Source organism: Dioscorea cayenensis, chromosome 10, assembly GCF_009730915.1.
Source record: "Dioscorea cayenensis subsp. rotundata cultivar TDr96_F1 chromosome 10, TDr96_F1_v2_PseudoChromosome.rev07_lg8_w22 25.fasta, whole genome shotgun sequence".
In the NCBI taxonomy this organism is placed as follows: domain Eukaryota; kingdom Viridiplantae; phylum Streptophyta; class Magnoliopsida; order Dioscoreales; family Dioscoreaceae; genus Dioscorea; species Dioscorea cayenensis.
Window position 1 is genome coordinate 19,873,378 of NC_052480.1, and position 23,410 is coordinate 19,896,787.

The following is a 23,410-nucleotide window of genomic DNA, read 5'->3' on the forward strand; positions in this document are numbered from 1 at the left end:
TAGTAGTTGTCCGGACCCGGATTTTGCCCACCCCTATGATTCATAGATAACAAACAAGCAAAGGTTGTTGTCTTGGTATTGTCTAACTTCAAGTTGCCATCTTCGTGATTTCTTGTACCACTTCTGCTAGGGTTTGATGGCCCACGCGTGCTCTGGGCTTCTACATTTCTTGGTCGTTTGTTCTTTGTTTGAAATAGTCCACCTGCACTCCTAATTTATTGATGCAAGCTATTTGTAACCTTTGCTTCTTTGTTACTTTCTATTTATCAATAAATCAAATATCCAAAACTTATACTCTTAACTGCAAACCTACAAAATAATAACAACATAGTAGCGTAGGCGCTGCCCGAATAAGAAAGGACCAAAACGCACTTTCACCTCCTAAATATGATCAAAATACTTCAGAACATTTAGTTTAATTACCAAATTTAAATATCAGATAAGATGGTTACAACCAACCAAACACATCATAAAAACCAAATTAGAAATGCATTTCCTAATAGTCTTCAATAACCAAACTCCACTCAACAAACAAGTATTACAAAATTTGACAAGAAAACTTAACATAACCAACACCTTTTACCAAGGGATATAACCAATATAAGCATACATCACTCGTAAGAACAAATATTGCACATAAAATCAATCAACGTGTTCAGAATGACAAGATACAAAGCCTACTTTAATGCCAAAATTCAGGACCAACGTCCATAAGAGTCTTCCGAGGTTCATGTAAACTTTAATGCTGTTTGTAAATCATTATAGTTTGACAATCAACCAATCATAATTTTTTTTTTTTTTTGGCTATTGTAAAATAATCAATAAATCAAAGATAGAAGGCATTTAAAAGTAATACGTGGTCAAAAAGGAAGAGAAGGCAGTCACATCTATCCATCTGGGGAAAGTGTTTTTCAGTTTCTTAGTATCATCGACTAAATACTGGTCAACTACTGCAAGGTCCACTCTCAGAGCTTCAGAACTATTAGCCTGTCAAGAGAAACAATGGAGAATTCATGTCACAAATCTATAACACGAAGACGCATAGGTCCCAAAGTTAAATTTTCATATACATAAGTCATTTATTATTCTCTTAAAACATGGGTCTAACTGGTTCAAGTACTTAAAACATTTTCTTATGCAATTTCTCTGCCAATGGATCTGAACAAGCCTTTAAACTGTTTTCTTTTAAGTGTTTATGTTTTTATTTCCGAAACCAAAACAAACACCTGAAATCTACCTCAGGAAATGCTTGTTTTATTAAAATAAGTGCTCTGAATTGCGAAAAAAAAAAGACACCATTTCCATCACAGATGTACATTTCTCAGTTTTGTTAGGAAATCTATTAAGTGTGCAAATATGTATAAACATGGGTGAGAAAAATGATCACCTCTAACCAGAAGGTCCAGTTCTCATGGCTACTCCCACTGAGTCTTAAAATATAAGATGGTGGACCACCAACCACCATATGAGGAGCTGCCAAGAATATTTTCAAACTTATGATTGTTCAAAGAAATGGAGAAAATTAATTTAGTGATTGAGAAAAAAGATAATCACAGTAGCTCACCTGGAATGCTACCATCGGCAAAGGACCAAGCAGACAATGGACCAGTGATGTTGAGGACAGTAACCCACACTTCCTTTAATGAACTACAGTTGATGGAACAATGTAAGCTTAAAAAAAGGCAGGTTTCATTGCAACTGATTTGGAATAGAAGATGAATACTCACCCTAGACTAAGTTCCAGGTGCACCCTCCGGGCACCAGTTTCGGGAGTAGAAATGGTTTTCTGTGTTGATAAATGAGGCATGTGTGTATAATGCATCAAATTGTCAACATCTTCAGCAGGGAATCTCAAGCTTCCTGAGAACAGAGAAGATACAGGGAAGATTGCCTGAAAGAAAAATTATTTATTCGTCATTAAGAATTGGGAAGAAGTACACATTCAAGTTGATGCATTAGATATTTGAATATTTAGTAATTTCAAACATATGCAGTAAACTTGGAAAAAGAAGCCCATACACGCTTGCCCGCGGGTACCCACCCATAACATAGATAATTTCTTTGTAATTTCACACATTAAACAGGCGGGTACCTGCAAGTGTGTACCCGTCGATTTTAAAAATATATTCTAATATATAATATATTTTATATATGTTAAAATTTAATACCAATTTAAAAAATTTTAAAATAATGATTAATTAGGTCTTTTTTTTTTAATGCATGCATACCCTAGAATAATAGGCAATATGTGAAAAATAAAATCATATTAGTTAATAATTGTATGCTTTACAAGGGCATATAAACAGCCATATTAAGTTAAAAAAAAGAAGATATACAACGATGATTATTTAGAGATTTGCCTGCGTGCATTAATAACTAAATCAAATTTTAAAAAAAAATTTACACATACCATTACAATATGTAAAAATTATCATTTGGAAATAAGCCCATACAAATGAGGTCATAAGGAGCAAAAGAGTTCCTAGTCACATATAATACAAGGAAACTGGCATCACCAGCCTACCCAAGGGCGGGTATGGCTAAGGGATTTATATACCCATAAAGATACAAGTCCAACGCATGGTTGCCAACCAGCGGGTAAGATGACCTGCTATCTTCCTAGCTCAACCAGTTTGCCAGGTCTAATATGCAGTGAGCAGATTTAGATTATATGATAAAGGTATGGATTGGATCTCTGCATAAAGCATCAGAACTAGAAAAAATAATGAATGACCACAACATTCAGCTGCAAATGTGACAAATTTTCAACACATAAATAATCCCTAAGCATTTTGAAAAATCTAGTCCTAAACCCCATATAAGAAGTCTTCAATATATTACCAAGAAACATCCCGAAACAAACTGAAGTAAAGCCTTTTTTGTTTGAGAGAATTTAGGAACTAAAACATTGTCATCACTCACTAGTATTTAGGGTGAAATCCGTAAAGTAATCATCATTATAATAAATTAGTTGAAGTTTAAGGGTGGTTTATACATGCTATTCCCTTGAAGGGTTTAGGATCATTGCGGCAACTCATCGAGTAAAGATGCATTAACATGCTTCAATAAGTCACGTATCACATTGTTCACAAAAGAAGCAAAATTCCAATTTGTTTGCCAAAACAAGCAAATATGAACTCAACTCTAATTCAAGAAATTTAAGACTTTTCAGCAAGAAGATATAAAATTTAACAGTGTTCATAGGCAGAGAAAATTTAACGTACCACCGAAGAACTCCTGTCAGACCGATTAGCTGTTTCAAATGAAAAATCTGCACCAATATTTAGCATTTTTGCTGCTTCAGGTGCGTTCTTGAAAACGAAGGACAATGAATTGGAATCAAGTACGGAGAAATCATAGCTCGATTCCACTATTTTACTCCCACCTGTCAGTCAGTCAACAAGGGAATCATCAGAAAAAATATATATATATATATATATATATATATGAAACATGATATAACAACAAAAGAGTCTGCAACTCATGTGAACAATTTCTTTCATATCCATGAAAGCTAAAAATCAGACATTCTGTTATCTGAAGTCAACTTGTTATGGGTTCCCATTTGTGATTACTTTGCTGGCTCCAGTGTATGTTGTAGTAATTTTATTTATAAAAAAGAATTAAAAAGCAGAATGACCAATGAACAAACATGACCAAATCAATGTTTGATTAGCTTAATCTAGATCCAAACATATTGGGTCTGCTTCATCAACAGTAAATTCTAGACTAGAGCAGTTTACATCAAATAAGATAAACCAAGTTCAGATCATTAGGAAGATGAATCGAAATTATGTCATTCTTTTTTAGGCTGGTCTAAGGATTTGGGCATCATCCAATTTCAAAGCCTTTTAAAAGGTGGGGTTTATTAATATTTAAGATACAAGATCATAATTACACTTAGTGGTAGACATCTTACTTTAAACCCCTTTCAAGTACATAAGTGACACTATGATCTTTTAACCATTACTCTAAACCAAACCAGTCAATATGTCAATAATACTTGGAATGATGCCATTGCTCCAAGATTTCCCTTCAGAGCAATCAATATTTGTTGAAATCTGCAACTCAACCTCAATATTCATAATTTCATATCCTCTTAAGAACCATATCACATGTGATTAATAGTCTTACATTTTTCCCTATTGCAGTTAATCTCCAACAAAGATTTATTCAATTAAATGCCGGAAATGCTTTTCACCAAGAATCTCGTCAACAGGAACATATGTAGCTGGCTAGTTTTGTAGACACAGAATGAGCCACAGTACACTGGCCCAGAATCAAATATGTAACTAAATGCAAGCTTTGATAATTTTAATAGTGTGTAGATGCCTTGTGGATCACACAGCTCCAAATCTATTCTGCATAGTTTTGTTATTATTTTTATCTTGGAGCTAAACATGGATGACATTGTTAGCATATTGCATGGCATGGTCAGGATCGAAGAATTTTCTTAAACATGAATTCAAGACTATTGTTCTTGGTGAATTAAAATAATGTTGAAATCCCACCCTAGAGCATGCATCTGATCTGTTCCCCAAGAATGGGTTAGTTGAAGTGAGACCTAACATGCAAATGACACATATTTTTTAAGTTTATACATGAGATCAAGTGATTTCAGATGTTGAATTATATTGCTGATAGTGGACAAACTATTTTTCTTTATCACTGTCAGTTAGTTTGGGTCACTAGCTAGGCATGGAAAATCCAGTGGCTTCTCATCTTGGTACTGCCACTCACAAACTTCTTCAAGGGAAAAGCACCAAGAAGAGACATTTTACAACAGTATTTGAGTGTAATGGTCTATTTGGATGCAGGTTTACTACTTGTTTTGGCTAGGGAAAGTAACAAAAAGCCTGTACTTTCACAGTCAACCAGACACGGAATATCATGATAAGATTACAACTAAGAGAATCAAACTGAAGATTCAGATGCCATTAGGAGCATATTGTGAACCCCCAGGTGGCAACTCACTTTGCAAAGAATGTAGTTTATAAGGAGAACAAAGCAATTGCTCATTCAGAAATTTGAGTGAATAAATTATAATTGATTGCCATTTTATTGGAAGGAAATTTGAGAATGAAGAGATGATTAAGACATCAGTTCATTAATAAAAAAAAAAAAGAATATGCAAGAAGCTTTACACCATCACTAGGGAGGAAGATGTAATTTGATATACTCTTCAAACATGGAAGGTTTAAGTGGTGGGGGAAGGGAAAGTCTTCATTGATGCATTTGGTGTATGTCAATCATTAGTCAGGCAAAATCTATGTTTGACTTAACTGTTTGCTGGTGAGGGTATTGTTGTTTTTCTTCAAATCCAACAAGATTAAACCAGTAGCAAAATAAATAACTGAATAAAATGAATCAAATTTAGGAACGGGAGAAAATAAGAGAGCCAACCACTCAAAATGTGTTCTAGACAATAGACACTAAACAATGAGAAGTGATACATGCAGTTGGTCGAAGTAATTCAAGAAAATTAGAGAGAACAAAAAATAGGGCATAGAATTTATTGAAAAACGGTAAATCACATAACTTTCATGGTTTGCAGTTGCTTGAATCAGATATTAAGCTTCAGAAAGCAATCACTAAATAGGGGTGAATCTGCATCGAAACAATATCACTGCATTTCTTATCGATATTGTTTTGCTAGACACAAACCAAATATATTATCAAGGTCCAATTCAAACCAAAAGCTTAGACTCATTCTATGGGAGAAAGCCAGACTTACATATTCATATCCATATTTACTGATAGAAGACTATTGATCACTCTAATATACCTATTAATATGTGTTAGTTTATTTTTAACTAGCCAAAGTGCAAATAACCCAATTAAGAAAGCTCTGATTCCATATTAGATGCAAACCAAACATTTTATCCAGTCCAATTCAAACCACAATAACTTTAGGATGAGAGACCTCTACATATTCATACCCATATTTACAAACTTAACAGATGCAAGAGTAGAAGTTAATATTACCACCTGACTCTTTCAACTATCTATTTATAACATGGATATTTCAACATGAAACTGCACTAATTTCTAGGCATGCTTGAACAGGAGCAAGCAATAAGGCTAAAGATATATAGAGGCAAATAAGTTGCCCCGATCTACAAGCACCCAAAAAAAATCTTTAAAAAGGATGATAAAGACTGGCGCACACATAAATTTGATTAGCAAGCTTTTACGATTGATGTTTTTCCAAAGAAAACAAACAATATACCTGCAGTGACAAAATGATGTTGAAGAACAAGCCTTTTAGGAGCAGCATCAGAGTATGGGAAGAACTGGGAGGACAAAGCCAAAGCAATCACACTAAACTGTAGCAGAAATTGCAAAACAGAGGACCTGGCCAGCCAACGACCAGCTATAGGCATGAGTGGACCGACACACCAACCGGTCACAACTCCGACTGTTGCAGCCACTATGACATCAGGGATAAAATATCCTGGCAGACAAACATTCTGGTAAATAGAGGAACAAAGAGCCCACCCATAAATTTACAAAGAAATGACTGATTAGAAGGGTAACATATAACTTGATGAACTGGTGAAAATTACTCTACTGTTTGAGCATTGACAAAGTGGTACATTGCTTCCAAAAGAACCAAGATCAAATGATGGTAAATCAAGTTACAATGATGTGCCAATAAACAATGCAGCAAGTGTTAATAGAATGTCCCCAAGGAATCCAAGAGGCTGCTTGAATTGCCAAACTGAAAAACTACAAAATTACAACAAGATGTTTTAAAAGGTCCAACACATTTGCCGAAACTGAGTAAAGTATTACAAAAAATGTGGCAAACCCATGGGAAAAGAAAGAACGTTCTCATATATGTGTAAAGCCCGTTTAAAAAAAAAAAAGTCAGAATTCAACAAGACAGTCCAAAACTTTATAATAGCATTTTAAAAAAATATATATATATATCATATGACACATGGACTTGATCTTACAGCATGGATTTTGATTCATAAAACTACCTTCTAAAAAACTAGAAATAAGGACACAAACACTTGGAAGAAGAGAGGAATGGATTTACCATATGGTGGGGGAAGAGAACCCATCATACCCATCTTCTCTATCAAGAACTGGACTAAAAACCCACCAAAGTAGATCAGATATGTGAGACATGGAATAAGTGGGACCACGTATGCTGTCAATGATCTGTACATTGTTTTTTGTTAGTACAGAATTAGAATGAAATAAATAATTAGTTTACCATTTTCCAAATTAAGAAAACTATTTGGAATACTACAACATATGCCAATGTAAGCCTAACAAAAATCTTCTAGCAAGCAGGAAAAAAGGGTGACTGGTATTCCTACATAATGCTTGGGATAACATCCTCAAACCTCAGAATATCATGCAACTCAGCCTAGGATTTTCTGATAAGCAACCAGAATTCACATTGTATGCTTCAAAGATAGAATAATAAACCAAAAACCATGGCTTCTGCAGATTCAATATAATATCATTTTCACATTTGATAATAAAGAACAAACAGATAAATATGCCCCCCAGGACAAATTTGTTGAACTACCTTGATCATACATGCAGTCATAGGTGTGGTGGAAACATCAGCAGAACAAATTGACAAGGATAATGCATATTCTTGACCCTCGCATAGGATCTGAATATCTCCATAACAATGACAAGGAGTATTGCTTGAAATGATGTAAAATTAAGCCTTCAAAAGTATGTTTCTTAAATGTAATATTAATATAAGAGTATTACAGTTGAGATTCTAATTCAACCATTTAAAATGCCAGTCAAGACACATAGCATATATAGATGCCCTTAAAAACCTCTGCCAAAAAGATGGCCACTCATGCAGTTGACTCCTAATGCTCGTCATCACACTCAAATAATATACATTTGATTGCGTTCTTTTTTATTAAAATATAGGTAAAACTTGCAGTCGGTTTATTATGGTCTATAGGCAGAATAAACGTCACTGAAGTATGAAATTTAGTAGTTATTTAATAAATACAGATAGATGAAATGTATATCCTTACCAATACATAATGCTATTTGCACTCGCGCAAACACATATTTGTTTCTGGGTCATATAAACAGTGCAGATAAATTTAAACAGTCTGCATTTTTTACTTGGGTTATAAATTATTGTAACATTGGCTCAGTAGAATTCATATAGAAAGCACAACCATAAATTTTATCCCTCAGGTACAAGCAGTAGTGGGTGTTAGATCTTTTGTCAATAAATTAAACATAATATGTAGTCCAGATATATGCTAGTCAATAAATATGCATATCTGTGCATCTTTTACATGTAAACTCACTGATCCAAATCAACTTTCTTGAGTAAACCTTGGTCAACAACAAAAACTGTTTGATTTTATTCAATTTAACTGAGAGTTCTGAACTCCCTGATTCCCCTTAGATTTTCTTAGAATAGACAAGCCAAACAAAGGCGTTGGTCCCAGTCAGATTCGCCAAGAGGGAACTAATTAGATCTCTGTGCCCAGTATACCAATTGCTCTCAATTCATACTGATTCTCTTATTCCACTTTCCTATTTCCTGTCATTTCCACCAACATGACAAACAAAATTTAATATAAACCCATTACACTTCTATCACACAACCGATGTGGTACTATATTTCCAACATAATCCCTATGTATAAGGGTCTGGCCATCTGCATTTTCTGAAACTTATTTGGGCCAGCCACAAGTATTGTCCTTCACTCGTACATGATCCATCACAACTCAATTTTACATTGTTTAAAGTTTTAAACTTACAACATGTCTAATTACTTATTGGTGCTTGAGTCTGGGATGGGATAAAAGTCATATGCTTTTGGCAAATGGAAAATATAAGGACAGGAAAGATTGTTCAAGCTTAGTAATTACCACAATGTTTCTAAATGACTAAATATCAGATAGTTACACTACAATGTATTAGAAATTGGAACATAAAGTTTGCTTATGATTCAGTCCTTGTTTGAAAATATCCATCCTCCGATGGTAAACTAAAATAAAAATTTGCTCAAAGTATCTTGTGGTATTTAAGAAAAACAAGCAAGCTTTTGTAAAAGAGTAGGCAATTGAATAACTGAACATGGCCAGAATTAAAAACTATAAAGTGAACAGAGTCGTACTTGAATGATTGATAGCCAAAATGCTTTCTCACAAGAAAAAAAGAGCACCATGATAGAGCCATAGAAAATGATATCAAATAAGTTAAGCCTCCTCCACCCAAGCCAGCAAGTAGGTAAGCCTGCCCATATAGCAGATCAGATCCATCAACTCCCACAAGTAATTTATGCATCAGATACGGAGGAATTCGAAGATAAGTTTTTGTCAACAAAGTACTACAGAGCCCCATATACTTGCAACAAACATGTAATGCAGCAGAAGAATGGTCACAAAAAAGCTAAAGCGTACAACCTGTAAATATAACCATCAAGTTGTCTCATATTGCTCAAACTTTTTAGTAATAATGGCAACTCTATAAGTAAATTCGTCAGTCACTTGCTGACTTGTATTTAGTACCAGTGTAAATAACAGGCACAGAACATAGCTTTATAAACCAGTTTTAACGTATCACGGACACTACTGTCCTTCATTTCCACTATTCAAGCATGGTTGAAAAACTATAATCAGAAGCTTAATGGCGATGGTTTGTTTCTGTATAAATGGTGGGAGGTGAGTATTCATCACCTGTTTTTTAAATTTGTATAACTTGAGCCTAATTTAGTACCTCTGGCCAAAGACAAAAGAGCATCCATCCCTAAAGCTAGACTTGTTGTACATGGTTGAAACAACTCTACAGATCATAGTTAAAAGGTATGCTCGCATTGTAAAAATATATGAAATAGAGCAAAACACTCTTGCCTATTGGAAAATTTGAAAAAAAGCGCAATTTGCCAAGTAGTCACAAAGTAAAACTCTTTCATTAAGATAACAAAGCATACAATATACGAATAGTATCAGAGTCTGGCACACAGACCAATAAAAACACTCAGCAATGTATGCATAAGGAAATGCATGACAGCAGATTCTGTGCAAAAGGCATCATATTTTCTATGGATCACACAATAAAAACCAAATATCACCTTAAAAAAACGCATATTTGGATATCAAAGAAATAATGTGTCAGACAATGGATCCAAGACTGTCCATGCAACAGTTATTGTAAAAAACAGATGGCAATAAATAAATAAATAAAGTTGTTAAGTGTTGCCACTAGTGCAAATTACTTTACTACAGCATGCTCAGGCAGATCATTACTTTAAGAATGGAATATTTATACACCGTCATTCCTGAAGCAATCTAGTCTACATGCCATGCGCATGAATCCAACTTACCATGGTCACAAAGCTGTAAAATCCAAAAGCCCCCCAAAAGTGTGCTGCTTCAGAAAGAGCCTGCAGAATCCAGTGATTAAAAAAATAAATAAATAATGACAATAATAATAATAATAATAATAATAATAATAATAATAATAATAATAAAGAGTACGAAATTAAACAAAATATTGACTTCAACCAGACAAGAGGATTAGATAATCAATTAGAAATATTTCACAACCTATAAAGCAAATTTAAAATTCAATGAAGATATAGAACATATAAGCATGCTCAATAAACAAAAACAGTATACTGCAAAATAAAACCCAAGATCAATATTCCAAATCCTTATTAAGTTTTTATAAACACAATTTCCAAAGCAATGAAAATGATGCTAAAGTGTAGTTTCCTACGTACAAAGTTCATTGAGAAGCCAGTGAGTTTATTCTTCAAAAAATCGTAGTGAACCTCTTTTATGGAAACTGCTTAAATGAAGTCTGGAATCTGGATGAATCACTTTTCGCAAGATGGAAATACAAGTAGAGAAAAATTCTTATGAAACTTTCTGCCAATATTATCTTTATAATAAATTACGGCCAGGGGATTATTTGGATGATTAAAACAAGAAAAAGTGGCTTCTTCCCACGAAAGATTGAGCAGATGAAACAAAAAAGACCAAATATCTTATTACTTAACATATCGAAAGACAGGATCTTGATTAATGGCATTAAGCCATTAACATAGTGTTAATTATCTCATGAGTCTGCTTTTGCAAAGCATGTATTCAATTCAATCATTAAGGGTAGAATTAAGAGAAAGGATGAGGACAAATCATTGCAAATCAAATTGATGAAAAATTTCTGAAGAGAATTCAAAGTGTAGTTCGATGTGTGAATAGTTTCATGCTTCTGTAGTTAGAAGAAAAGCAAGTACAGTAATTGTTGAGTTATTGGAGCAACAATTAAGATTCCTTAAGGAGCTCTGATGACTTTTGGCAAGGATTAATACCGCATTCATGCTTGACTAACATTTAGGTAAAATTAAAACTTTTAACCAGAGCTACACAAGATCGACACATGAAAAACCTACATGTGAGTAATGTGCAATATGACCATGCATTTCAGTTCCAGTATAGATGGCTTAGATGTGTTCCATCTCAAGGAAGCACGTTTGTGTGTATGTGCATGTTTACACCATCAAGTTTGCCGATGATTATCATACTCAGGTTATCACACTAATAATGTACAAACACCACTAATAAAATAGAAGAGAAAATTTTAGCTAGGAATTTAGATAAATAAAAATTTGGCCTGTTATAAATCACTCCCCAGAGCTCAGGAAAACCATTCTGTAACAGTTGATATTATTTAAAATGGAGAATTCGTCGTAAAGAAGGCACGTTCATGCACACTACTAACATATTAAACAAATATATGGACACCAATATAACAAAAGTGATGCCAAAAAGGACACAATCACCAATTTAAAGAGAAAACATGATTGCTATGTACTAGAAATTGACTTATCCTTTATTATGGTTCACAGGTGGCAAGGAAGCATAAAAAGCAGAAACAACAAAACATCCAGATTGGCAGCCACAAACACAAGGAGGAAAGAACTTAATACTAATCTTTCAAAGCACCAAGTTTCTGGTCTATGTCAAAATTCAAAGATCCTTGCAATACCACAAGAATTCAATTCAGAAATAATTGGCATAAATAAGGAGCTCAAGCCTTAACTATCTAAAATGGAATTAATTTTCTAGTTCACAAGTAAGAAATTAAACACTCTATTAAAAATAAACAAATAAATAAAATAAACATCGTACTTCTTTTGGCATTTTGCGCATTGAAGTATCTTGAGAGGTAGGAAAGAATCCACAAATGGTTTTGGGGATCAACAAACCAATTAATGAACTAGGGACAAACATTAAGAATGCCAAATATGGATGAGCAAACCTGCATTTGAACAAGTTACAAACATGAGCACAAAAACAAAGGTAATATTCATACAATATTTGAATCATATACCATTATAAATACATTGAAATCAGAGCCAAATAAGACAAAAAAGTCGGCGGAAAAAGGGGGAGAGCTCAGAAAATAATTAGAGGGACAGATAAAGGATTTCAAGGGTTTGATCCAAGACAATGCATGATAAATGACAAACTTGGTGACACAGTAATATATTTAAGGCCACTTAAAAATTCCAAAATTCTATTGAGGTACAACATAAGCCTCGGGTCTTGAAAATACAATAGACATGCACACATAAATCTAATGTTGAATTAAGTAAATACATGCACGTAGAAGAGAAAACCATTACAATTTACAAAGTAGATAACCTGATCACTTCATTAATGCAATCAACACGTCATCACAATCACCTAAGCAATACAGGTCAGTGTTGAACATATATTTTGTGCCTGCTAAGGCACAAAGAAAGTAAAAAATTAAGAGGTAAAGGCAGTGGCAGTGCTCCAACCTCAGAGATGATGCAAAATGGATATAAGCAAGTGTTTACTTTTCAAATGAAATTGTTAAGTGATTTGAGTCATTTAAGAAGCATGCAACACTCCGTAGTTGATTTGTCAAGCTAAAATAAACATCAAGTTCTGAATTTTTTTTTTTTCAATTCATTTTATTTATGGTACTGCAGACAGCTTTCCTGAAAAAACTTACCAGCTCATGGAATAATTTGAGAAAAATAATCTTAGGACAGCAAATACAACTGGAACAATAACTGCAAGAAGAACCCCAATAACATGGAATAGCAATCCTGTAAAATCACCATATAAAATAATTAGCTCACATAAGAATATCCAATAGCTTATATGGATAACAGAGGACCAATCAGTTGATTCTATGGAAAGTACAACAAAGGACTACCATCTGGAAAATCAATAACACTATGCAGAGATACTAAGCAGCTCAAGGTGAGAAAGGAAGAATCAAATAGCAGGTTTCCAAATGCTGGAGTGAAGGCTAACAAAAAACTCATTTCATAGGGAAGATTATGGAAAGCTGTGCATAGAAATCAAATAGGCAGAAACTGTGAATGTGGAACTAATAGTGGATGTTCTGTAGCATCTAGTATTGCTTGATTCTTGTCATTCAGATCATGTACAATGATTATCTCCGTAAGAGTGCTCCAAAAACCAAAATGGCATGGCACGACTAAAATGGTTAAAATGCAATATAAAACAATAAAAAAAAATCAAATTAGAGCTTGAAAATCACATAAAAAATGCAAGTCCATACAGGCTCATTTAAGGTATTGGGAATGAGGAAAAATAAATAAATACATAAAAATAAAGACAATTATGGCACTCATCTGCAGCAAATTTTTTACTCTGATTTGGAATGCCAATTAAATCTCAAACGCAGAAAGCTCGTTATTAGAATTTGTGATTTAATTAAATTCCAAGAAAAAAAAACTATTAAATACAGCATGCAACATCAAAATCAATAACCAAATTTTACCTTTCAGCATGTCAGTAAATATTGCAACGTAGTGGTGCAGAGCAACATTAGGAAGACACAGAATTAGTGGCATAAGAAAGAAAATGAGTACTGGCAAAGTGTGGAGGACCAAGGATACTCTTCTTGAGTAGTATATCTATAACACAGTACAAAAGAAACATTGTACACATCACTTAGTAAACATTAAACAATTAGAAATTAACCTGTCCAGAAGACATGCCATACTAAAAAAAATAACTCATAAACTAGAGTATGGCATGTACCATAAAGAACGATAGATAGTCAGAGTAGACAGCACGTTCACCCTCCCCTCCTTTTTTAGCAGCCATATCAGACCTTTGTTTAGCATTTTGTAGTAGTGGAGAATTAGCAAAAGCTTCAATCAAGTTAAAAAGATTTTCACCACGCGCTTGAATACTTCCGGGACTGTTTCATCAATGCTTTCTAATATCAAAACCCACTAAGTGAAGATATCAAGATCAAGATATTCAAAACAGAGAGAATTTGAATAACAGTACTTCCTAATGCATACAATAGCCTTTCGATTGTATCGTAAGAGGTATGATAGAAATAACCACCAAGGACAAAGATAATGTCCAGTCCTGGAATATCACCATTATCTTTAGCAAAAATCCGGTAATCTGTATCCCCAGGAATGATGCCAAATATATCCTGCATAAACATGTTACAGATGAGCATTACCAAAAGTAGAGGATAACAATGAAAATGTTGTGAAAATGCATGAGAAACAGAATTTAAGAAGACAGTTTCCTCTCATAGAATAATGTTTGACAGAAAATCTACCAAACCATTTCAAACTTTCATTTAAAACCAGTCTTCCTCACAGACATTTCCACTAGGTATCAGAGACTGTAAAAAAGAACATGTTTACAGGTTGCAACAGAGAAAAACAGTTTACTGAGCAATCATCCTGATCCATCAGATATTAAAAAGAAAATCTTATAAGTAAAGCCAATGGCACATTTTCTGTATATGGGCAATTAACCGAGAAATGTAAGTTCAATTAGCTTCTATACTAGTTTCCATCTATTATTTGCCAAAATAAATCATGGCGTTTCAGTTATCACAGAATTCACAACATTCACATTTTTCAAAACTAATGAAGAATACTGTGATTCAAAGATGAACACAAAAATGCACATGAGATTACTAGCATTATCGGAAACCAAAGAACGATTATAGAAGCATTAATGTGAACAAGATTTGAGCAGCAAGCAACCTGTGCCGAACTGGTTGCCATGGGATAAATTGCAGATTGAGCATATATTTTTGATGGCCAAGACCCAGGTCCAGATTGGCACACCAGATCTGTCAAAGATAAAACCTTAGTAAAGCAAGAAGTGTGCAATATAAAGCAAGTTAACAGCACTTTATTGTCAAATAGATACATCAATTCTTATGGTTCCAAAGAAGGCCATTAATAGAACTACCAACATTTGCACAAATCATTACTAGCACGCATATTAAGTATATATTGGGACTGGCCAGAATAAGCATAGCAATTTTTGTAATCAGCATTGGCAAATATGAAAAACGAGCAATACAAACTGCAAACTTTAAAAAATTATGGAAGATCCTCCACATGATTTAATTCAAAGCTACCTGAACCGAGACTTCCATTATGCTTATAAACAGGGTCATAAAAATGAATTAAAAATTAACACAATAATTGCCACATGCCAAGTAAACACCATCTATTTGATTGGGTAAAAGAATAACTAAAAGTAAAATGGCAAAGTGAAGTATTTTTCTTCTTACTAAAGTTAGTGTTGACTTGAGCAGTCCAAAAAGATCAAAACTAGGGTACTTTCTCAAACCAGACAAACATTTGTCAGAAAATAATAAAAATAACCTCTCAAATTGACCCATTCTATAAAAAGTAGTACTTGCAAATAGGTATTGTATGGAAACTTATAACTATGATTTTTTAGCAATGGACATTGTTATTGCTGTTTGACACAAACACATATAATTGGCAGCACACAGTTGTATATTTAAATAGTCCAGTGATACCACTGTTTAAAAAAAATAATTCTGACCTAATAATTATAAAACACTTGGACGAGTTAGACTACACGTGCATGTCAGAAAGCTCTTCTAAGTCAGTATCTATACAAGACTCCAGAGTCATATCTTCAAGAGAATATGCTAATATTTAGATGGTCTATCTTTAAAAACCTTCATTTTTGCTCTTTGAAGGATCAAAGGAAACTCCAATTAACCATGTCTCACATTTATGGACATGAGGGTTAATGTCCACACTATCTAGCATAATAGTCCCACATAGGTATAGTTGGTAAATATAGATATAAATATATGTCTAAGTCTCTCATCTTATAAGCCTAAGCCTTTGGATGTGGGGCACAACCTAGGTAATATGCATTCGATTTGCATCTAACATGGTATCAAAGGCTTATTATTTTGGCTGTTTTGCAACATCCATAGCTAAAATCAACTAGCTAACAGTTCCACGTCAATTAAATTAATAAATATAAATATGAATATATACATCTGGTCTATCAGCCTATAAGCTTGTGAGTTGAATTGAGCCCCCAAGCAATATGTGTTTGGTTTGCACTTAGCACATATATGTAGACACAATTCTCAAATATAAGAAATTGAATGCATGCCAAATCATAGGCAGGAAGAAAAAATGAATAGGGTTTTCCATGCTAAAGAATTATGGTTAATTAGTGTAAGACTTTAAGATTTGCCTTTATTCAATAATGATTATCATCTCTGTACATTATAGAGTTCAACAAAATTGAAATGGAAGACAGAACCATAAAAAATAAAAATAAAAAAAGGAATTGAAGTTAAGACAGAACATATATAAGCTCTGAGTGGAAGATTAAAATCATGCAGATTAGATTTGGTAGTTATTTTCTACAAAATTATATTATAGTCGCTAGCAACCGGAAATGGAAGAAGCCCTAATAGAAGATTAAGATAATGCTGATTTGGCTGCTAGTTAAATTTAACAAAGTACTTGGAAATTTTCAATAAAATAATTGATAAAATCCATTTGATGTTATAAATTCTATGGAATAATAGATGAAATTCTATTAGATGTTATAAAGTTTATGGAATGCTATTAAGAAAAGGAACTAGTCCACTCTTGAAACTTGGAAAACTATCTGATTGCTAAGCTACTGGTCATATGGGCTTTTCCTTAGACTACATGACCAAAATATAAATAGTTAATCACAAACTAACTATTTGCTTAATCCGCATTTGCTTGACCTGCCATTTTTTCAGTCTCATAATGAAAGAAAAACAACAGAGCACACACTTCAATCAATTGTTTCATACCAGGACCACCACTTCCAGATGCTTCAATGTTGATAAAAGCTCCAATTGTATCCCGCCATTTGTTTGTCTTCATAAATCCATGAGATCCCTGGCAATATCAATTAACAATAAGAATAATTATATTAATGTCCATATCAAATGTCTCAGAAACTACCTAACAAGTACAATATGAAGCATCAAGAGAGAAGAGTATGCTCATCAATTATAATCAAATAAGCCACAAACATGGTAAAATCAAAGCCCGGGAAACTATTAAACCCTAGCATGTGTTTATTGTGTGGGTTTATACGTGTACAAAAAAAAAGTAACATCAATTTGCCTAACCACAATAGATGTAACATCAAGACAATATCTCATATTGGTAGGTCCAGCAAGGGTTGAGCTACACTCGAACAAACCACGTACTGGGCCCACATCAACACCTCAACCAGTCCTAGCTTCCAAAAGAATAAATGCAATAATCATTTTGCACACGGAAGGCCCTAGAAGTCATTGAAGCTGAGTCAGGTAACTCTTAGAATTCCTTCAAAAGTAATAATTAATAGAAAATAATACTAACCTAGGTGTGCATAACAAATGGACACACACATCCCACCTGTGCATCCCAAATGGAAGGAAGAAAACCTAATTTTAAAAGGTGACTGGAACATTGTAAGTTAAGGAATTCGTCAATATATTTAGAAAATATATCTTCCCAGACGAACCTCCTAATTCACGATAATAAATATTTCACTTTTCATATTTTTATTTTCCCTCAAATCCTACTTGCTGCCCTTCAGTTTTTTTATAAAGCAGTTATTGTGCAAACAGGAACCAATTAGTCAGAAATAAAGAAACACACCCACATGGAAGTATGACTTCCAGCAGTCTACAAAAATGTCTGACAGAAGCAATAGGAAGTTCAATGCTTCCTCGGGATCGTTAGTTCATTACATGTACTTCTAATGCAACATGGATGGTTAAAAGGGAATATAGTAACTAGTTTGAACCACAAAGATCTATGCAAAATAAGATCAGAAAGCTGCCACAATAAAATCCATAGGTCATAAAGGATAGTGCATTTTGTATTAGAAATGATTATCTAGTTTGTTTCTAAGAAATGATCTAGTAAGAATATTATTTGTAGTTTAATAACGGAATTTATCTTACCATGTTGATTAATTTACCATTTTAATTCTCCAGAGAGAGAGTGAAGTTATGGAATAATAATACCCAACGGAGTTTACTCTCCTTCTAAATTTTACATTTTATTTAAATTTTATCAAATTGAGGGAAAATGATCCAGGAAAAAGGGTTCCAGTATCAAGCAGATGATGTAAAGGGAGAAAAGAATACATCAATAACAATCAAAGAAGTATGATCTAGGCCAACCACACCACCAATCATTTATTCAGAAGTAAAAAAGTGATCTGATTAACTGGCATTTGCAATATACAAAATTGTAAGAATTCAAACTGCAAGAAAAGAGAGATCTAGGCTAACAATCACACAACAACAAGAATCTCAGGGAAAAATTGACTTGAACCCTGCACACAATTTAAGCATTTAAGTATTGCTTGTTACCAAAAATAAACATAAAAATTAAAATCGATTCTTCATAATAATTGATTCCATGGCCCTAGGAAGCAGTAACACCTTTCAAAATAAGTTGCTTAGGTTATTCCATTGTCTCAGATGTCATTTTTTTAAGGAGCATGAGCAATCAAATTGGCTAATGTTGCATGAAAAATCTGTTCAAAATATCACGTGAAATTCATTTCCAGTAATGACCTGGATAAAGTGAATGACTGCATTTTTAACAATTCCATGCATTTCTGCCACTTCTAGTGAAATAAGAAAAGAAAAGGCTGAACACATAAGTATAAGAAATTTGCATAGAAGACCAGCAATGAAATTTTGAGGCAAGAAAAGGGAACCAAGCATGATGAGCAAAATTGATAATGTTTTTACCAAAAGAAAAACTTCCTCAGCACCATTGAAAAGAAAAATTATTGGTCGCGGAGGGACCCAGCCAGAATCAACTATTTGCCGTGCTGTTTCGAGCATTGATGCTGAAGTCAAAAGCAAAGAAAAAATGAATTATTCAGTATACAAGATAACATTCCTGACAATTAAGCATGAATGGTTAATATTATTCAACTCACCAACACAGGAACCACAGTCCGCTGCACCAGGAGAACCAGGCGGACTATCAAAGTGACCATTCACCATAACAGATGGATCATCATCTGTAGAATTCCTTGATGAGATCCTGTGATCAAACTGAAATTATTGATAACACCTTATATGAAACTAATTAAACAGGTCGTTGCAAAACTATTGAAACAAGGATCGCTGAAATGAGATTTTCCTGAGGATTACATTTTGCTTTTTTTTATCCCATAAAGAAAATTTATCGGAAGTTTAAGCCAACTCTAGCTTTTTTTTTTACTAATTCTGTCAGAGAAACGTAAATATTTTATTTACTCTGCCCTACGACTACAAGCCTAATATAAGAAAAGCACTAAAGTTTGAGCATTTTGCTTCGCAATCATTCTTGTTCATCTAAATGAAGAGATAGCATTACTCAACGTGCACCTTCCCACTACAGTCTCAAATCTTTGGAAAATGTCATGGAGAAAAAGATCAACCACCATCCTGACAATTAGGACCCCGGTGAAAAAATTATTCACCGTTGAGCTATAAACAGCACCCACACTAATATAGCTTAGGAAAAGTCTTGTTCAAATTTCTTAAATATTAAAAATCCATAGAACATACCATATTAGGAACTATCATAAGCACATCAAGAAAATATATATGGAAGTACAATCAATTGACAGAACCAATTCAAGTCAAAATATAATTTGATATAAGAGATGAATTTTTCAGGCTGAAATTTAACTTTGAATAAATATGGAAATTGGCTTACCTCATAGCAACATTCTTATGATTTCGGTAGCCTAGAGATAAGCTATGGCGCAAAAAAATCATGCTGAATGAACCACTGACAAGTGTTTCCTCTATTTCCATTCTGCAAAATAAGTAAAACCAAATGCAGGTCAAAAGCAAGATCAACTTACAAGAAATTTTTATGGTTCATACGCAAAGAAACAGTTGTTGGAGAATGGTTAGTAATAATGGGCTGAGCAACCCTCAATATATAGACAAATGAACACAAAGATGGCATAAAAAATGCTGGATTGGGATGTAGGAAATACCCACACATGCACAATGCGTACCAAAGAAAGATGCAAGTCAGTGGTATAGTATGTATAGTAAAGGAAGTTGTCATGAGCAACATCTAAGGAAGTTTTCATGTGAAACTTTTCATGGAATTAGAATGTGGAGATCTTTTCCTGTGGAATAATGAATCATGTTGAGTTCATTAACTCTTTGCAAAACAGTTAAGGATTTGTTTAATTAATAAGTTAGCAAAACTCCCCAACCAAACAACCTCGAGTAATCCTATTCATATTTTCTTTTTTATAAAAACTAACTATTTACATACATTTACTTATTAATTATTTTAAAAATATTGACATTAGCAAATACTTGTTATTAACTAAAAATAAGTAAGCTGAAAATATTTAATTTTGATTAAGTTTAATTAAGTCAAAGTGCCATTAGCTCATATAAAAATCTTCCAACCAAACCAATTTTCAGAAAAGTTCCCTTAAACACATACCCTAACTCACCAGCCAAACATGACCAAATTACTGCTTAGAAAGCAGTCATACCTAACATCCTAATAATCTTTCACATTGGCCTGCAGAACAAATTCAGCCTAGAGGAAAAATAAAACTCACTAGGACACTCACCCCACAATAGATCTTATGAGTTATTTATTTATTAGCTTCTACCCAGCAACAATAATAAATCCATTAACAAGCAAATGATCCTAACAATAATCTATAATTCAAGCTGTTCATTTTCCAAAAAATCCATGACATTTCAAAAATAACCCAGTTATCATGATCTTGGATGCAGTTGGTGGACAAGGCTCTATTTGAATAATGACTTTTAATTAGCTTCTACCTTTTAAGATCCATACCAACAGTCATCATAGGATATGGAACACTAATAAGATTCTTCAAAAGTAGTGAGAACAATATTTTCCCTGAGAATGTGATAATCAAGACTCTTAGCACCTAAAAATTTGATTCTAACAAATTATTAAGTTGTTTCAGATAGGAAGTAAGCAAAAGACTAAGCATGCTAGATATCCTTGTATGGTTGATATCATGGAATTTTGATGTTTAATATACATTCACAATAATAACCATACACAGATATTCTTTGATTTATTGATATAGGCTCACTCACTCCACATCAGATATAAATTTCAATATGAAGATATGAAAATTATTAATGATTACTAATTTGCATAAACATTTCAAGAAATTTGTGCATGTATATCTATAGAATCAAAAAACACATAAATTTAATATTTGATTTTATTGAAAAAAGTCCCTGCAGAATTTTCATGGACACCACCAAGATTTCCAAAGGTCTATTAAATATTACAACTTATTAAAAAAGTGGATTTAGCATATGGAAAAGAGAGATTTTAAACATCATAGTGAAAAATGTTATAATAATCAAATTCATCCTATATTTACCAGTGTATGACAAATCCATAAACTTCTCAGATTTTGAAAAAAAATTAAGATGTTACATACAAGTATTGTCAGTAAAGCAACAAAATTTGACTTGTCAGGCAGCAAGTTTTAAGAATTATTGACTACAAAACCAAATTTAGTACTGAAGGATAATTTAGTCAGTTGACTGCATAATATTGTAATGAAAGATAATTTGGTCAGTTAACTCAACAAACTTTAATAATGAAGGGCATTCGTGCCAAGGTCATTGAATCAGTAACTTACACCTCACACATGTATGACGCAATTCCTATGAAGATCTGGTATTAAACCTAATGAGCACCCTAGTACAAATTCAAAGCCCAATTTTCAATTCCAAACATCCCCCTAATAATATCACGAGATACCTTCATTAATACGAAACACCCAAAAAGGGAAAAGTTGACAAACGCTCCAACAATCAAAACAATAACAGAAAACAAAATTATCCAACAAATAACAAACCAACAAACAAATGGCTATATAAAAAAAACAAATTTCACCATTTATAATCCCAAGATCTATTCATTTGAAATTGTAATCGACAATCAATACAACATCAAAAAACACACACACACACACACACACACACATCGAATCCAATCAAAGCAAAGAAACACCAACCTATAATCCGGCCCAGCGCGCGCGGCTATCATCTCAAGCTGCTCTTTTATATACTTCGCCGCCGCCTCCAACCCAGGCTTCCCTTCCTAAAAACCACCAAAAACCCACAACAACCATCAATCCCCAAAACCCCAAACAACCAAACAAACAAAAAACCAAGAAGCTCACCTGCCGACCATCGATATCAACGGTGAGCTTCTTTAAATGCTCAATAGCACGGGCCTCAGAGAAGCGATGAAGAGGGGCATCAAGGGCGAGTGGCTTGACATGCCACATGTGGAGAATCGCATAGACACCAAAAGCGATGACTCCATAGACAGCAGCAAGCGCGATCAAGCACTTGAACGCCGTCCTATCACCCTCCCTAACTCTCCACCCAAACGCCATGGCCCGATCTCTCTCTACCTTTCCCTTGCCTTGTTCTTCTTGGATTGGATCTTGCTCGGAAGAGATGGATTGAGGTTTATATATAGCGATGTTGGATGGGAGAGAGATAGAGAGAGAGAGAGAGAGAGACGGAGTAGTTGACCGAGATGATTCGTTTTTGGACGCAACTAGGGAGTTAATATGAATGTGTTTTTTTTATTTTTATTTTTATTAATATTATTATAATTTTTTTTAATTGTAATTAAAAAATTTTAAAAATTTTTACCTTTTTATTTGTAATTTCCTGGTCGAGGTTGTGCCGGCGAGCTTGACGGGTTCACATGGCTGACGTGGTACATAACCTCCGGAGACTTGCTTGGCTCCGGGGAACTCTTCCCGTTGTACATAAGCTCACACAAAATTTACTCGAAAAAAAAAAAAATAGTTAGTAATTATATGTAGGTTTTTTTTAAAATTGTATAATAAAAAAATTTATTAAATCGATATAATTTTTATAAATCAGACGCTTGTATTTGTTATAAAAAATAAAATAAAATAAAATTTATTGGGCACATTTTGGGATAAAAATGTTGAGAGTATTAAAAGATTATAGAGAAATGAAGCTTTAGTACCATCATGAAGTTTTGATTATTTTAAATTACTTTTGGTTT

At 33.6% G+C, this 23,410-nt stretch overlaps 1 protein-coding gene across 3 annotated transcripts; it reads right to left on the bottom strand.

Annotated features, from left to right (window-relative positions):
- Positions 1-560: 560 nt before the first annotated feature.
- On the bottom strand, positions 561-22,891 carry LOC120269985 (endoplasmic reticulum metallopeptidase 1). 3 transcript variants are annotated; one of them, XM_039276983.1, is made up of 21 exons: positions 22,542-22,889; positions 22,374-22,459; positions 20,042-20,143; positions 19,275-19,381; positions 19,081-19,181; positions 17,131-17,218; positions 15,038-15,126; positions 14,330-14,469; positions 14,061-14,223; positions 13,798-13,933; positions 12,997-13,093; positions 12,144-12,273; positions 10,334-10,393; positions 9,125-9,243; positions 7,046-7,170; positions 6,230-6,454; positions 3,225-3,385; positions 1,728-1,891; positions 1,565-1,647; positions 1,388-1,473; positions 561-987 (listed from the first exon to the last, which is right to left on the bottom strand). In XM_039276983.1, exons 1-21 carry the CDS (start codon positions 22,758-22,760, stop codon positions 844-846), a joined length of 2,625 nt encoding a protein of 874 aa, XP_039132917.1. In that variant the 5' UTR covers positions 22,761-22,889; the 3' UTR covers positions 561-843. The 3 variants fall into 3 exon arrangements, with proteins under 3 accessions (XP_039132917.1, XP_039132919.1, XP_039132918.1); XM_039276984.1 differs by lacking the exons at positions 561-987; positions 1,388-1,473; positions 1,565-1,647; positions 1,728-1,891 and adding an exon at positions 1,928-2,092 and having other exon boundaries at positions 22,542-22,891; XM_039276985.1 differs by lacking the exons at positions 13,798-13,933; positions 14,061-14,223; positions 14,330-14,469; positions 15,038-15,126.
- Positions 22,892-23,410: the final 519 nt, after the last annotated feature.